The sequence below is a fragment of the Salminus brasiliensis genome, chromosome 14 (genome assembly GCF_030463535.1).
Source record: "Salminus brasiliensis chromosome 14, fSalBra1.hap2, whole genome shotgun sequence".
NCBI lineage: Eukaryota > Metazoa > Chordata > Actinopteri > Characiformes > Bryconidae > Salminus > Salminus brasiliensis.
In genome coordinates this window covers 11,309,784-11,326,681 of record NC_132891.1, presented here as the reverse complement: position 1 = coordinate 11,326,681, position 16,898 = coordinate 11,309,784, and the positions used below count along the sequence as shown (strand labels likewise).

General features: G+C 44.5%; 2 protein-coding genes across 4 annotated transcripts in view; both read left to right on the top strand.

The window, feature by feature from the left end:
- Nucleotides 1–16,898, top strand: part of eno1a (enolase 1a, (alpha)) — a 331,916-nt gene that overhangs the window by 110,847 nt on the left and 204,171 nt on the right. The window lies entirely within an intron of this gene.
- Nucleotides 1–16,898, top strand: part of rerea (arginine-glutamic acid dipeptide (RE) repeats a) — a 182,612-nt gene that overhangs the window by 92,258 nt on the left and 73,456 nt on the right. For all 3 annotated transcript variants that reach the window (XM_072696159.1, XM_072696160.1, XM_072696158.1), the window contains exon 3: nucleotides 11,613–11,683. In XM_072696159.1, the coding sequence (XP_072552260.1) occupies nucleotides 11,613–11,683 (71 nt within the window). The remainder of the gene's footprint in view (nucleotides 1–11,612; nucleotides 11,684–16,898) is intronic.

Sequence of the window (16,898 nt, the reverse complement as noted above, 5' to 3'; positions counted from 1 at the left end):
CCGGCAGATTATACACACATGAGATCAATAGCCCAGGCATATCTCGTCGGGGTCCCGGCCATCTGCAGTCCTCCTTTACAAAACCCGGAGCTGCACGAGTGTCCTTGCAGCGTGCATGCGAAAGTCTGTTTCCCCTGGCCCTTTCAAAATGGAGAGTTCATCTAGCAGGCTGGGCTGTTTCCATTACCGCTCCCACTCACTGAAATGGAGCTCTGCAGCTTAAAGCGACGTCTGTTGCCACAGGCTGCGCTGCTGGTGCTGGATGGAGGTGGTTGGGGCTCTGGGAGGTGTATGTATGCGTCTCTGTGTGTGAAAGAGAGCTGCATGATCTGTGTGTGTGCCGTTTGCCCGTCTCTTGAGACGTGTGCATCCCTTAGAACACCCTCTCTAATATCTTCTGTCTCGCTCTTTCTCTGCTCCTCTGGTCGCCTGTGGGTGTCTGGACAGCTGTCACCTAATTACGCAGCCACCCAAAGCCTGCAGTCCTGTCAGCAGGGCAGGGCCAAACGCCTCTCTGAGCCTCTGGAGCCCGAGCCCTGCGCACCTCCTCATCGGCTTAATAACGCTGTATCTTTTGTCCGCTCGCAGATTTGGCTTTCGCTGGTTGGTTTCTGTTTCTCGTTTGTCAGTGAAAACAGCTGAGAGAGGTTACAGAAACTCGAGCCACTGCTCGCTTGGGGAAATGAGTCCTCGGATGCTTTGGCGTGGAGAGTGAACACACTGGAATAGGACAATATATTGTTTTAAAAGGGCCCATATCATGGAATCTAGGCATAGTCTCTAAACCATTCATTTTTGAGATTATTATTATTATTACTCCATATATGTAATCGAAATGGCAAAACAGCTTGTTTTCCTAGATTTTGTCACGAGAACAGAAGTGTTTGCATATGCACACCAATCTGCCATAACGTTATCACCATGGTGCCTAATGTTGAGTAGGTCCAACTTGTGCCACCACAGCAGATTTGACCATTTGAGGCATGGACTCCACAAGACTTGAAAGTGTCCTGTGGTATCTGGCACAAAGACTTTGGCAGCAGATCCTTCAAGTCCTGTAAGTTGTGAGGTGGGTCCTCCATGGGGTATATCATTAAGCCTTAGATGCCAATTACCCTGTTGCCGGGTTACTGTTTTTCCTTATTTGGTCCACTGCATACCAGGAAACCCCCACAAGACCTCCATGGTGTTCTGAGATCACCATGGTCATCTAGCCATCGCGGTTTGGTTCTTGTCGAAGTGTCTCAGATCATTATGCTTGCCCATGTTTCCTGCTTTTAACACATCACCTTCATGAACTGACTGTTCTTTTGCTGCCTAATATGTATATCCCACCCCAGTGTTTGGTAACCAGTGATACTTGAGGTTTCAGTATCTGCCAGAAAATAATACTGGTAAAGTTTTGCCTCTGATTCTTGTAGATAATGAGACGTTGATGGTAGTTTGATGTTGTAGTTTGTAAAACATAAATATAAGGTTTGGGCTGTGTTACTAATTGAGCCTAAATACTAAATGTTGGTGCTTTTGGATGGATTGAAGCTTTCACATGATCCTACAAATGCAGTTTTGGTCAGAGATGCAGCTCCCTCTAATCTACTCCTACTCTTACTCCTGTTCCTCAAATAAGCTTCTCTTGCATCTTTGCTTGCTGAAAGATGTTTGAGAGAGAGAGAGAGGGAGAGAGAAGAAAAAAAATACAGAGTTTAGAGTCATCTATTATTCACTGAGGCGAGACTGAGAGCTGTTGACCACCTGTGTGAGTCATGGGGAGGTAGACGGTGCCTCCCTGCAGCTCAGCTGGAAACAGCTCAGCACTGTTAGCTCACATAGCCACACTGCCTATCTGCTGCCTTATACACCCACTGCTGTCTGTCTTCAGAACTGAGAGAAAGGCTTGAAAGGCATTGCTACCACTGAGTAGACCTCAGCACCTTCCCTTGTAGTGTGAGTCAGTGCTTTAGGCAGGCTTGTATCAGAACCCAGATATCTTTATTAGTTTACCCAGTATTGAATATCAGTGCCTTTACCCTGTTAGTATTTGCAAAGCGTAGGGGAGTCTCATTGCTGCTCATATCTCTGCTATTGCTTTCCTAACATTCCTTTAGATAAAGTGTTTAGAACGCAGCAGACGACTTCTTTCTTTCTTTTACAGTTTTTTTTTTTAACAGTGTTTCTCATGAAATTCAAATACAGGCCACAGGAATCTGTACCAGGCTGATAGCCGAAAATAAAAGAGGCTGATCTATTTAGAAAAATCCCCCAGCGTGGCTTGGTATGACAGGGAGCTGGAGAAGGCTTTTGTGAAACCCGAACCACCTGCCGATTACAAATTAGAAAGCTGCTACGTACTAAAGTCTACTCCGCACGTCAAAAGGGCTTCTGTTCCAGCCCAGGGGGAGTCAGCTGTTCTGGGCTGCTATTAGGAGAGGGCAGTTCGTGCGAGGTTGATAGAATGTATCTAGAGGTATTTTCCCCCGCCTGTGAGAAATATGCACGCCGGTGCAAGGGTGAAAATGTGGGCTCAAGTGGAGGATGAGTGTTAGAGTGCGGTTATGCTGGGGCGAAGGCTGACTGAATTGAAGTGAATGCTGGGTGAACGCGAGAGTGAGCTTTTTTTTTTTTTTCCGGAGAGTCGTGAATTGGAGTATGTGCGTTTGTGTTGGAGTGGGTTTCCAAAGGCCATGGCTGCCTGAGCAGCAGGCCAGAGGACGTGAGTGGCGGTGAAAATTGGATGCGCCAGGTTGGGCCAGGGTGCTCCTTTCCCCCCTCCTTTCTGACACCGGGCACTGGCTATGGCCAAAGCGAGACACTTCTCCGCAGGAAGTGACACAAGTGGCACAGGCCGACAATTTGCTGCTCGTCTGTCATGTGGGAGGGGATGGGTGTGAAAGCGACCCCCTCCAACCCACACAGACGCACGCTCCATTATTGCATCCCTCCCGCTCCTTTTAATTTAAGCACCAGCAGACTGCAGGTCCGACGCCCCTGCTGCCAGCCAAGCCAGCACTGAAAGCACAGGTGTGCTGTTTTACCAGGCGCATCGCCAGACGTTCCAGGACGTTTATAGCACCGTATCCTTTGGATGGGGTGTTAATCAAATCCGTGATCTGCCTTATTTAGCTAACCTGCACTATGTAAGATGGCTACCTTGTTTACAATAGCTCAACTCCTGTACATTTCAACAGCCTTTCCTAATATATGAATCCTTTTTGGTCTGTTTCGGTGGCTTTTTTTAACAGCAATCAGTCCTAACATGTTTAGGACTTTAAACACCAGTTGTGTTGGTCATTGCAGCCCTATACTGGTGTTCAGTTGATAAAGGGACAATCAATCTACTTCGGTTATACAGTTCTAATTCTCTGCAAGGATCTGATCTGATCTTAAAGCCACCTTGATCTTGTGACCTCGTGTTCACATTCATGTTTGCAAGACCCATATTGTCCATTAGTCTAAACATATACACGCCTGTACTATGGAAGAACCTTAATAGGCATGTATTGTTAAGTTTCTTCCTGCTTTTTCCTGAGTAGCCTGGATTTGACTCATTTCCAAGCATCAAGCAACTCAAAATATTTTAAATAATTATGGGCCCTCCAGTTGCTACTCAGTGCAGCTGTCATTTATTAAGTCTTTCAGGCTAGCTGCTGCTTACATGGTCCTGACACTGGATGATGACAAGGATGTTAAAACAAACAAAAAAAAGCCCTTTCTAATTGCAATTGAATGGATGTGGATTGAACATGTGACCACATATGAAAGTGATTTGAATTTGAATGTTGAAAATATCAGATTTTCATGTTCACATTTGAGTCTCAGAAGCTAATGAATGGGTCATGATCGTTGCAGAGCCCTACTGGTGTTCAAAAGTGAGGTCAGTTTGTCGTGCAAATGTTTCAGCCAGTTTTTCTGCACAGTTCTGGTTCTTAGCCAAGATCCGATAACCGTGATGTTAAAAGGAAACAAAAGGCATTTGTAATTGCCGTTGCATATGCATATATGACCACATATGTGATTGTGATATGTGATTGGAATCTGATTTGAATAGAGTAGATTTTTTTTTCAACTTATTTTCATCCATCACATTTGAGCCAAATGAACAGAATCAAATGTGTGCCACTGTAATGTGAACTGTGACTACGTCTTAACATCAAAGTCATCACCATCCACACTCTCTGTGTTGATTATACATGTGTGTGAAACATGAACACGTCACCCTGCACTCTTGTTTGTGCATGCTTGTTGCTACTTTCCATCTGCAGCGGCTCATAAAAACGAGCAAGTTGATGTTAGCCAAGCAAAGCCGGCCTGGCCTCCCCACCCCGAAGCATTCTGCACTGAATTAACACCGCAGCTCTTTTGATATGGAGAGCAAAGGACGGGTTTTTGTTGCCTCCGCCTCTTTTTATTGGTAAAGGTGTGTTTTAAATTAGCCACGCTTCTCTGAGGCTGAGGAGAACGGCTGACTGAACAATGAGACCTAGCAGAGGAGGAGCACCTCTCCTTCCCTTTCCTCATGCATATGCATGCCGCTAAGTGAGGAGTGACAACGCATTAAGAAATAATAGCCGCAAACAGATCGTGTTTAAGCTTGCTTTTTTTTTTTTTTTTTTTTTCTTTCATGGCCTGATCTTTTTTTTTTTTTTTTTTTTTTTTTTTTTTTCCCTCCCCATTTTCACGCATGCGTACATGTGTGGGTGATGGGCTGATTCTCCAGCTCAATAAATCTCAATCTAAGGATGAGGCCAGGCTGCTCCAGCAAAGTGGTCGATAATGGCTCTGTGGTGTTTGCAGAACCCCCATCCCCACCCCTCCTTTTTCGTCAGACCGCCGAGAGAGGCAGAGGTGGAACCTGTAGCCTGGGGGAGGCTTTGGGAAGTCTGCAAAAAAGCCTTGGAACGGCTCACATGCCCTCACAGCAACACCACCCCCCCAATCCCCCTCCTCTTGCAGCCCCCTGCCTCTCTTTCTCTCTCTCTCTCTCTCTCTCTCTCGTTCGCTCGCTCGCTCGCTCGCTCACTCCTGCTCTGTAAAAGCACAAAATGGCTGGAACGCTGCTGAACAGATTGGAGTCTTAGAGGGCTGCTCTCGAAGAGCCCAGTGCAAATTAGAACCGCACTATAACACCACGCTGAATGAGGATCGTGGCTATTGATGCACATAAAAACATTTGAGTATTTAACTTTTCATTCTTTTTTTTCTCTCATGTTTGGGGAAATAAATGCTTAAAAAAGCTCCCTCCTCTCTTCTCAATATTTAATGTACTCCCTCTGTGCATTTGTTTGTGTTTTTGCTCGTGCCTGTCAGTGGCCGCCTCTTGGCTTTTCAGTGGGTAGAGAATCCATCCCCTCTAAATGAATCTACTGGCTGGGTTAAGGGTCCCTAAGCCGCAATTCTCTGAGGTAAATCCCCCTTGACGTGGCCCGGGACTTTCTAAGACATGTCATCTCATCTTCAGATTTGTCTCTTTTGTTCTCCTTCTCCTCCCGCCCCTCTCTCCCCTCCCCCCTCCCCCATTTCTTCCCCCTCCCTGAGTGATGGAGGCTGTGTGGGAGGCCCCCGCAGGTCAGCTGAAGCGGCGATGGAGATTTTCATTTATGTTCTCTTGTAAATGAGAGGTTGAGTCCAGGTGCAGCGGGAGCAGAGCAGCCACAGCTTAGGACGTCAGTCACATCTCCCACCCTGCTGACAACCATAAAACCTCCAGAATGCCTCTTTCAGTCCGGGAATGATAACAGGGCTACCCTGCCACCCCCTCGCTGCACTCTTTACAGCTGGTTCTCAGCGAGAAGTTGTATGTTGCTTATTTTATTGGTATTGGCGTCACCTATCAGTGTTGATTTTTTTAGCTGCAGTGATATGGACGGATGATACAAATGTAGTTAAAGGGGAATACTACTGATAAAAAATCTGCTTAATTCAGCAGTAAAATATGAACAAACGTGAAATGTGGTGTTTTAGAGATTTGTATCGAGTGTGAATTGTTTACAAAGGTCATAACCTGATTTCTAAAGCATTATATGCCTCTATGGTTATGGCTTCAAATTTATTTGCTAAACTCATTGTGGAATTGAAGTACTTGAAGGGTGAAGAAAGCTACTAACTACTACTGTCATTACTTGCGCTGTATGGACACAAAATTGGTACATCTGTACATAGTTTCTTCTGAAAAAAGAGTTTATCCTGCTTTCTACTAGACTACTGGACTTTAGAGCATTGCTATGAGAAGTGAATTGCATTCAGTAATAAGAGCATTAGTGAGGTCAGGATGTTTAATGATTACTACCCCAACTCATCCCAAAAGTATTAGAAGGAGCACCATCCATCATTCCGGAGATCACTGCTCCACAGCTCAATGCTGGGGGCTTTATACCCCTCTAGCCCACGGCTGGCATTAGACATGGCGCTAATAGGGTCACGTTTATCTGCTCTAGGAGTTCTATTCTATTGGCAGTACTTCTGTACGGAGCCTAGACAAGATCTGTGTCAGCAATGAGCACAACCTACAGTAGCTGGATGCATTCACTAGAAGAGGTGTCTATAAACGTTTGGATATGTAGTGTATAAAAGCATAGGCATTTTGGATTCTAAATAAAATGGCCGTATTTATGTTGTAGACCTCACAACCCCTGGTGTCAATCATTACTGCTGTAAAGAAATCTACATTGGCAAGCGTCTCTAGAGTGGCTCATTTCACATCAAATTACTTGAAATTACTTTGTTTACATCTCAGTAAATGAATTATGCAGCAATTGTCCAAAACAAATCAGTGCTATTTTCCTTTAACTACAATGCGTGTCGTTTGCTGGGCTTTTCAGAGACAAAACTAGATCTATAGTAGGCTTCTCTAGTGCAATTCTGGATCGATTTTGGTTATAATCCTGGGTACGGTTCCTTTCGTTGTAATTTAACAGTAACAGTCCAAAAAACTAAAGGCTTTCTTTTGACCTGGAGTATCTGCACTCACTAATGATGGGTTTATTAACTCCTTTTTCTTAATGCACACTTAAATATCGAACGCCAGGCTATATTTGGGACTCATCATTATATTTTTATGAGCCACCACCCAGCACTATTTACAACCTCCTTATTGCACAAATGCGTCCATGCATTGTGCCAAGCCAGATCAATAATGGCACAGACGAAAACAAATAAATTAAAGATGATGTGCGCACATCAGCGCTGAGCGCAGTGAAATGGAACTGCTGTGCTTTTGTTAGCGATACCTTTTAGCCTCCCCCAGCCCTGTGCTACTTGACTTCACCTATGGAATACTGAAGTGTTTGGGTAAACACCGCCTCCATGCAGGTTTAGTGCTTCAGAGAGGTCTCCTGGTAGCCGTATTCAAACGAGTTGTTTTGGAGCTCTCGTTCACGGCTCGGTGTGTGCGAGTGCGTGAGCGTGCGTGTATGCGCGAGTGTGTATCTGCTACGCTCCAGGGGCTGTGCGGTCAGATGTGGCCGTGGCTGCTGGGTAAAGGTTGATCTCAATCCCGCCACTGATGCACACTCCGCCTGACCCTCTCCGCGAGTATTGGTTACAGATTGAAGGATCTGAAGACGAGATAGCGGAGGCACCTTCACCTTGATGCTCCGTAATAGATCACACTCTCCTTTTTATGCGTGCTTTATGTATCAAAAGCTGCACACGCAGTATTTCCTGATTCAATAAAGATACGATCGCAGCGGGGCGGCGAACTGTGCGGCGACTCAAATACAGAGCAGCCCCTCCTCTTCATGTTTCATTAACTTGACATTGTTATCCATTAGGATTACTGAGCCACTGTTACCACTTAGGGATGTCACAGTGTGCTGGAGTTAACACACACACCGTGGTGCTCACTCAGACTGTTACAGTAATGTAAATATTAGCCGGAATTCACTTAATCATTCCTAATATGGTTTTGTTTGGAAAGTGCCTTATTGGAGACCGAGTCATTTTAGCTGGCCTGCTGCTGCAATTTAGAAGTGAAGTGATTGCAGACGAAAGCTGTGGTTTTAACCCAGGACAAATCTGCAGTGTCTTAAGGTTGTTTTTGTTTTGTTTTTGTTGTTGGACCCAAAGCTCCTTCAGTCTCTTGTTCTGGCCTTTAAGTGCGAAATTTAAGACATTTAAGAACCTTTATTTATTTATTTAAATCTGATGTTTGTTTGGCTGTTGTAATTTGAAGCGATCTCCGTGAAAGTAGTCCTGTTTGGATCGGCCTCATGGTAATGTAATGAATCAAATCAATCAAGTCTGAGTATTTTAATACCAAGTACCAATGGTGGTCCCATATTTGAATGCTATGCATAATGCAACTGTACTCAGACAAGATGTGCTACTACAGTAAAATTATTTGGCTAGTCTGCTTTAAAAGTGTCTATTTTCCTTTGTTTAGAATCCAGTTTGGTAGCCAGTGATTTGGCTACCAGTTCATTTAAAATGCTGCTTAGAAATCACTTAAATTGTGTGTTTTATAATGGTAAACACTCAGAACTGATACTTGTGTTTGATCAAAATAATGAATACAAGATCCAAATAATGCATTAAATATTACTATGAAGACATTGTTTTGTGACCTTGGGCACTATATAGGGTAGCGTAAATAGAGTAACAAAACTCTGACATGGAAGTGAGTTTGTCTTGATATACCTGGTATTGTGTCCACTTAAGTGTGCATGGATATCTGCCTTAATCCTGATCCACAGGATCAGATCGAGACATCTCTAGTAGTCACAATTGTGCAGTAACGTTAATACCGTCTTTGAATTATTATTGTTGTTGTTTATTTAGTTTAGATATTATATATATATATATATATATATATATTCCAGTATTTGACTATTGGGTTGAAACTCGGAGCAGAATGTTGTGATGATGCTTTGCTACTGAAATGACACTTATTCATTTCACAGCATTTGTAACCATCTACAAATAGATTTGTGTTCATATTTCTACATTTTCTTTATATTTATATCTACATCGGCACCTACAGAATGTGATTGAAAAATACTGATGCCTGGTTCATCCCACAGTTCCCATATTTGTTCATCCCTAGTTACTGTTGGCATCAAACCTGTGGATCACATTTGCATGAAAGTTATGGTACTCCAGTTAAATCCATCTGTGGTTGGTTGGGGAGATTTCATAGATACTTTAACCTGGACAAATCAGCATCTCAATGAACCTCCTCTGGTAAACCGATTATTATTATTATTATTATTATTATTATTATTATTTGATTATAATAGTGAGTACGACCTCTCCAGTCAGCTAATGCTCTTTCCTCAGAGACAAAGCCATATATGAGTACTTGTAAATAGACTAAATATAAGAAACGACCCACATTGGAATATACATTTTTGCCTGCCGTTATGTTCATAACACAACGCTGCAGATTAAGTATTTACCGTTAATATTATTCATTAGCAGTCTTTTTTTTGGCTGTGCTCTTTGGGCAGATTTTTATTGCTGGAGTCAATGTGGAAGGAGCCTTGCTGTGCTCTTGGCAGCTTTGCACCCATTCGCCCCTCATTCAGGGAGGTCTGGTTCCATTGACGTTAGTCGACAAACACTGGAACAAGCAATCCCCCTCTCTGAGATTAGACAACCTCCCCCCCCCCTCTCTCTCTCACATAGGGCAGAATCCCACTCTTCCAACACAATAGGCTTCCAAGTAACCTTGGCTTCCAGTGCTGCTGAGGGGGAGCTAGTTAAAACATGTCTAGGTAACATAAATGGTGCAGCACGATGCCAGTCCATAATGGATTTGCAGTGTGTGAAATAGCAGGGTAATGTAATGAGAGTGTTTTGAATGGAGCTGCGGAGGAGCCCGTAGCCTGGCTGGCACCTCATGGCCTGACAGTGTGTGTGTGTGAGAGAGAGAGAGAGAGAGAGAGAGAGAGGGGGACTGAGAATGAGGTAACGCACTCCCTCTCTGTCTTGGACTACAGGCTGCTTTATGTCCTCAGCACATTTGAACTATCAAAGCTCGCTTGTCTTCGAGCCATAGACCAGCGCTCTTCTGTGTAAATAAGATTTTTATCTGTCCTGGAACGTTCCCGCTTTCAAACACAGCACCTGTGCCTTATTTCTTTCTTTTCTTTTTACATTTTTTATGATGTTGACGTGTGCCTCAGTTCTTAGCACGGATTCTCTCGAAGCGTTTGAGTGGGTGGGGGGGAAATGGAGACAACAATCATCATCTTGTCCTCCACGCTTTTCGAATGTTTGGCAGATTGACCACAAAGGAAGGAAGTGTGTGTGGGTGTGGATGTGTAAGTGAATGTGAATGTGTGTGTGCGCTCACGAGAGAGCACTGTTGCTGTCTGTTTTCGGTGCCTTGCCGCGCGAATGTTTTTGTTAAGGAGATGAGAGTTCGTGACCTCGCCATACCACCAGTCACATTCGATTTAAGCACACAGGCCTGCGCTGTGTGTTCTGCCTGGACTGAGAGCAGCAGGGCCTGCTGTCGGACGAACAAGCTTATGTAATTTGGCAGCGCTGGAAAATTAGAGGGGTCGTGGGTATAATGCTGGTCAACTGTTAAGCAGTTAAGGGACCCAGTTGTACCAAGGTTGCATTGTCTTTTGTCCTCCTCTCGCTCTTGCATGCTCTTTCTCGCTCGCTCTCGCACTCTCCCCCTCTGTCCCCAGGCTGCGTCTGCATTATTACACAAGCGCCCCCCCGCTGGTGCATAATTGTATTGGAACAATACTGGCCTTCTCTCTTGAACTCCCTTGATGTTTGTTCTGGAGAGGGCAGCCTTGTCCTGCTCCCAAAAGCCCTTTAATCCTATTACTCACATTCCACTTCAAATTTACAAAGTGAAGCATATTTTTACAGAGGGTTTTTTTTTTAAGTTTTGGAAAAATACAGTAATGGAGATAATGTGCTTGTTGCAACTTGTCAGGTTGTTCTCAAAGCTGATGCAGGAGTTAATCTTGGCTGCTGGTCTACAACGTCTGATTCTCCAGTATTTTTGTCGAATGACCGTTCATAGACTTTATTGGCCTAGTCGTTGGCTGTCTCCTGGTGCTGGCCTCTGTTTGATCTGAAGGCTTATGTTTTGGCTCCACTACCAAAGTTTCTACCTCTACCGCTTTTACTGAGTGTATCCTGTGTCTTCCAGGTTTGTTTTCATTGTAATGAAACATTGTTAATCAGTGTTTTCAGTGTATTATAAGTTTAAATGGGCAAAGGGGCCTGGGTTAGTAGTAGAAGTATGAAGGAAATGGCGTGTGAAACATTCTGAAGAAAATCCAGATGGTTGTGCAGCCTAAGTGGTTCCCACTTCCTGGAAGTTGCTAGGTTGTTCTGCTACTGTGTATTCACTAGGGTGTAACTAGGGTGTTTTAATAGGTGGTTGCTATGAGGTGGTAATCATTTAACAATATAGTTATAAACAATAATCGGGTGTCAATATAGCGCTGTTCAGTGTCCCAAAAGTCCTGACAGGCGAAGTACTGCCTTCTGTTATATTGTTGTAGACCTGTAATCTGAAGATTTCTGTAAATCGGATCTGTGATCGTGTTTATTGTGGTGGGGGGGCAACAAAATGCACCATACGTATGTGAATTGAACTGTGGAGATGCTGTAGCGACTGACATGCTGTTCTCTCCTCTCCCCCACAGATTGTGTGTACATAGAGAGCCGGCGGCCCAACACGCCCTACTTCATCTGTAGCATTCAGGACTTTAAACTGGTGAGTGGAAGTGCCCTTTCCTTCCTCCTGGCTGGCCCGAGCAGCTCTCTCCCTCCCTTATCTCCTTCTCTCTCTTTCTCCCTTTGCTATTGTTTTTATTAAAGCCGTACGAAAGCTACATCAAACGGCCTTTGATGTGGATTGTGATGTTTTGCAAGAGATGGCAAGTTGCTCTCCGCGATACTCGAGAGAAGCAGTCGGTTTCAGTGCCTCAGATTGGATTTGGAAACCTGATATGTGTTTTCAGGCCTGTTTTGGTTTTTACTCTCGTCTTGGAGACGAGGGAAAGGTTGATTTGTGACGAACAGTTTGATTGTTTTCATGTTCCTCATTATTAGTAATTCATTTCAGATGACGTGCATCATTATCTCTTTAAAAAGTTGGCGCTGTCCTTTGAGCCCCTTTTTTTTTTTTTTTTCTTTCTTTCTTTTTTTTTTTTTTTATTAGGCTGCTGCATAACCAGAAAACCAGATTTATAAGCTTAATTAGTCAGAGAAGGAAAATAGCACAGTTGGGACTTTTTAAAGTACCAACGTCTGTCTATTTGTTTATTTCAGTAATTTCTTTTTTAGTTTTTTTTGTTGTTTTTGTGTTTGTATGATGGTTTAAAATGGTGCAATCTGTACATCCATAAACTCATTTATAGCTCTGTAGCGATTCTAGATGGCCAAGCCTCCGTCAGCTCCCAGAACAATGTTTACACTGTAGCTCCAGTATAGGTTTGCTTGGCCTTAATTGATCAATTAAAGGGGTGAAAAAAACTGCATGCAGAAGCAAGTCTTGTGCTGCACTCGTTTCGGGTTGTAACCCATTCTGCTCAAATGGGCTTTGCTGACACGTTTTATGTAGATTGTTAATCAGCCGCTTTAAAAGCCAGAATCTTCAAAGGGCATGTTGAGCAGAAAGCAAAACCTCCTCAGATTCAATCTGGTTTATTAGGGCAATGAAATTCCTGATTTATTTTTCCCTGCCACCACAGTCAGGTTTCCCTGTTCTTTCCTTTAAACCCCCCCCCCCCCCCCCTTGCTTTACTTTTATTTTTTTTTCTCTTTTATTTTCCCTCCCTCTCTCTTGCTCTTCCTTTCGTCTCAAAGGTGCGCAAAGCGTGGCGCTATATTTGATTAGCGCCTTTCCCAGGTAACGCTGCGTCACCAGCAAAAGAAGCACATTAAGGTTGTTCTGATGGTTCAGTGTGCGCAGCAGGAGGCGGTTAGCTGAGGGGTGCCCCCGGCTGGCCCACCAGTACTGTAGAGTGGCAAAGGCCCTGGGAGACATTGTTAATGGCACACAACAACTAAGGTGATGATGGAGGAGGACGGGGTGGAGGGGGCTGCAGTGGGGGCTGAAAGGCTGATTGTGTGAGAGAGGGAGGGAGGGAGGGAGAGAGTGATCCAGGCAGGCAGGCAGGCACTGGGCATCAACCTTTAATCGGATTGCTGGGACGAGTTGCTGAGGGCGGCAGGAACCTCCTCTTGCCAATAATAACATATAGTGTGTTTTGTGATAATCTTCACCTTGATTAAGTGCAGATCAAGGGGTCTTTGTCCAGCGGCGATAAACGTCAGGAAAGAAAACAGGAGATCTATTAAAGCCTATCTCTCTGTCTCTGTCTCTCTCTCTCTCTCTCTCTCTCTCTCTCATATATATATATCGGCGTGTAATTAATGGAGGCCCATCTGCATTGTTTTCTGTGGAGCGAATTGGAACTGTGCCTGCACTGTGCAGTCTGGCCCAGTAAATGCACTGCCAGCATTTTCCCAGCTTTATGGAAATCTTTAGGAACATCGAGCTCCTCTCCGTATGTGGTGTGCACTGCTGGATGGGGTGTGTGACACCAGAGACGTCCAGTCTTATCTGCAGCTGGCCGGTTTGGTCTAAGGTCTTCATACCAACCAAACAGCTCCTCAGACACATGATGATGGAGGCCTGTTGACCTGCCCATGCTCTGCCTGCAAATACAGTCTATTATAGCAACTGTTGCTAGGTTGGACCAGCTTTCCCGAACTTCCATAGGACACTCTTATTCAGCCTAATGGGTTTCGGGTGGAGTGTAGCTTTGCTACGTAACATTTGCAGTTTAACGAGTACATCCAACCTCCGTATTAGTGGGTCTCCTGCCCTCTCAGCACATTTGGAAAAAAAATGCATGTTAAGGGGTTGATGATGTGGGTGTAGAGACTTTTCTGCTTCAACTGTGGTGACCAATGGGAGAGGCTACAGTCAGGTCACTGCTGACAGCTACGTAATAAAGGGGGAAGAAATGGTCTATTTTATAATCAGTAGGTTAAAGAGGATTTTTTTAACATCTAGGGGGCGCCCTGGCCAAGTTTGGAACAGCAGAAGTGTATTCTTTACTTCCCAGTGAAAGCTTTCTGCTAGATATTGAGGCATTGTTGTGAGGATTTGATTGCATTCAGTGACAAGAGCATTAAGTGGGGGTCATGATGATGGATGATCACCACCCCTCCTCAAAAGGTATAGCAGAAATACTGGATAGGGCACTGTTGTTCCAGAGAACACCCTTCCACAGCTTGATACTGGGGTGCTTCAAACCCCTCTAGTCCACACCTAACGTTGCACGTGGTGCCAGTAGGTTCATGTTTATCTGCTCCAGAGAGCGCTGTTCCGTTAACGATACTTCTCTACAGAGACTAGATAAGCTGTAAGTATTAGCCAGCAATGGGTGCAGTTGAAAGTAGCTGAAGGCATTTCTTAGAAGGGGTGTCCACAAACATTTGGACATATAGTGCATGAACGGGATCTTGTAGGGCTTATCTGACATTACAACATTTTCTGTGAGTACCATTAATTAAACAAGTTTACAGAGATGCCTGGTTTAACTGAAAACCACCGGTCACTCCAGCACCTGCGTTAGGCTGAGTTGAAACACGTGCAGACTCAATGAAGCCACCACTGCCATGGGCAGAGCTTCAGTACCCCTAGCCACAGACCTCTGACCCCAAGCTGTCTCACCCTCCCCTTAATTGGCACACAAGCGTCTGTCCACAGAAAACAGGGGAGGGGGGTTCCTGTGGGTCTTTCCTTTTTCTGTTGACGCTCGCTCTCTCTCCCTCCCTGTGCGCTTTCAGGATTAAATTGATTCACGTCGAGGAGCATCTGAGCTCTTCTCGAGCCGGGGAAGGCCGTGATGGAGAGCGAGGATATTGGCATGTTCCAGTGCTGCAGATTTGTTCCCCCTCTGGTCCTCTCACGACTCTCTAGGGCCTGCTTTCTCACACCAGATTAGCCACCCTTCACACTCCACGTCAGCAGCAGTATTCATACTGGCTTAAATGGAAATGCTTTGGGTTTTTCATTAGGGTTAGAGTTATATAGCCGCTGCTGTCTGAACAACCTCGTGATATGGGTCTCCTGCCTGCTTGGTTTGTCTTATTCGTAGTTTGTTTCAAAAGTTACCGTGGCCAATTTTCAGTTTATTAGAGTGTTCAGCATTAGAAAAGTACAGTACTCTGTACGACCGCACTAGCCCCGAGCTAATGCACACTTATGAGAAGGGTGCTTCTCCTCTCTGCTCTTGATTTCGAGATGAGGAGGAAGAGGAGGGGTGGTTCGCACTCTTTGTGGGCCTGATTCTTAAATGTTTTATAATGCGTAATGCAGTATACTTAGTACTTAAATGAATATTGAAGGACTTTATTTGCTGCAGTGTGTTGTTCAGTACATGCATGTGTTGAATGTCGGGCTGCGTCTTGGTAAGAGCCTGGTGATGCGATATGGGGGAAATATCTATTCTTATTTGATATTTTGCAATACTGTAAGGAAGGATGGTGATTTCTTGCTTTTATATTTATTTAAAATAATTAAATCAAATTTAAGAAACCTGCCATACTATAACACACCATCATATGCATGAAATCTAAGTAAAAGAAAAGCTTTGGATCAGATAAACATAAACCTATTGGCACCATGCCTAATGCCAGACGTGGTCTAGAGCGGTATAAAGCTCCCCCCAGCATTGAGCTGTGGAGCAGTGGAACTGTGTTCTCTGGAATGATGGTGCTCCACCAAATAGTTTTGGGATGAGGTGGGGTGGTGATCGTCCAACATCCTGATCTTACTAATGGTCTCGTCACTGTATCCTCAGTCATTGCCCCACAGTCTAATAAAAACCCTTCCCTGGATAGCAGGCAGTTACTCCCAACAAAAGCATGATGAACAGTGACTGAGCAGGTGTCCCAATACATTTGTCCAAACAGTGTGTATTATCTTATCTATCGTTGTGCAAAATTTGACTTTCTTTCCAGTGTCAAAAGCCTGTGCCCATGTTACAAAAACGCGCGTACACACACACACACACACACACACACACACACACACACACACACACACACACACACGCGTCTGCCTGTCCTTCACTCAGACTGAGCGCTGCCATTAATTGACGCGCTTTTCACTCAGCAGCTTCTTGCCTTTGCTGTGTTGTATTCATATAGCGTAGGAGCCACCGTGCAGTCTGAATACGATAGCAGACGAGTAGACAAAGACAGGTTTCTCCTCCCTCTGTGCGCATACACGCACACTCTCACACTCAGGGTGTGTGTGTGCGCGCATGTGTGTGTGTGTGCGCCACAGCGATTAAGGCACAGATGACAGAGCTGCTCTCAGCTTGTGTAAACAGCTCTGTGGTACAGACAGAATAAAAGGAGATTACAGAGGAAAAATGGGGTGGAAAAAATTTGAGGTGCTGTTATGTGCCTCTCTCTCTCTTTTGTGAGAACACACACACACACACACACACACACACACACACACACACACACACTCTACTCGGTGTAAGTAGATAACCTTAGGAGGGTCCAGTTTAGCTATGAATCACTCGGCCCCTGCCCCCGCTGTGTTTGCACACTGTGACTGGGTTATGTTAAATCTGAGCAGTGTTAACAGATCTCTCGCTCACTCGTGTGTGTGTGTGTGTGTGTGTGTGTGTGTGTGTGTGTGTGTGTGTGTGTGTGTGTGTGTGTGTGTGTGTGTGTGTGTGTGTGTGTGTGCTCACTGTCTCTTGCTTTTTCTCTCACACTCTCTCTTGCTCTCTCTGTCACTCACATGCTCTTTCTCCCTCTTTCTTTTGTCTGGCATCCGCTTTCTTTCTCTTTCTTCCTTTTTGTCTTCTTTTTTTTTCTGTTCTTTTCTTGTTTTCTCTCTTTTTCCTTTGTTCTCTTTGTCCATCTTTTCTTTTTTCTTTCTATCTTATTTT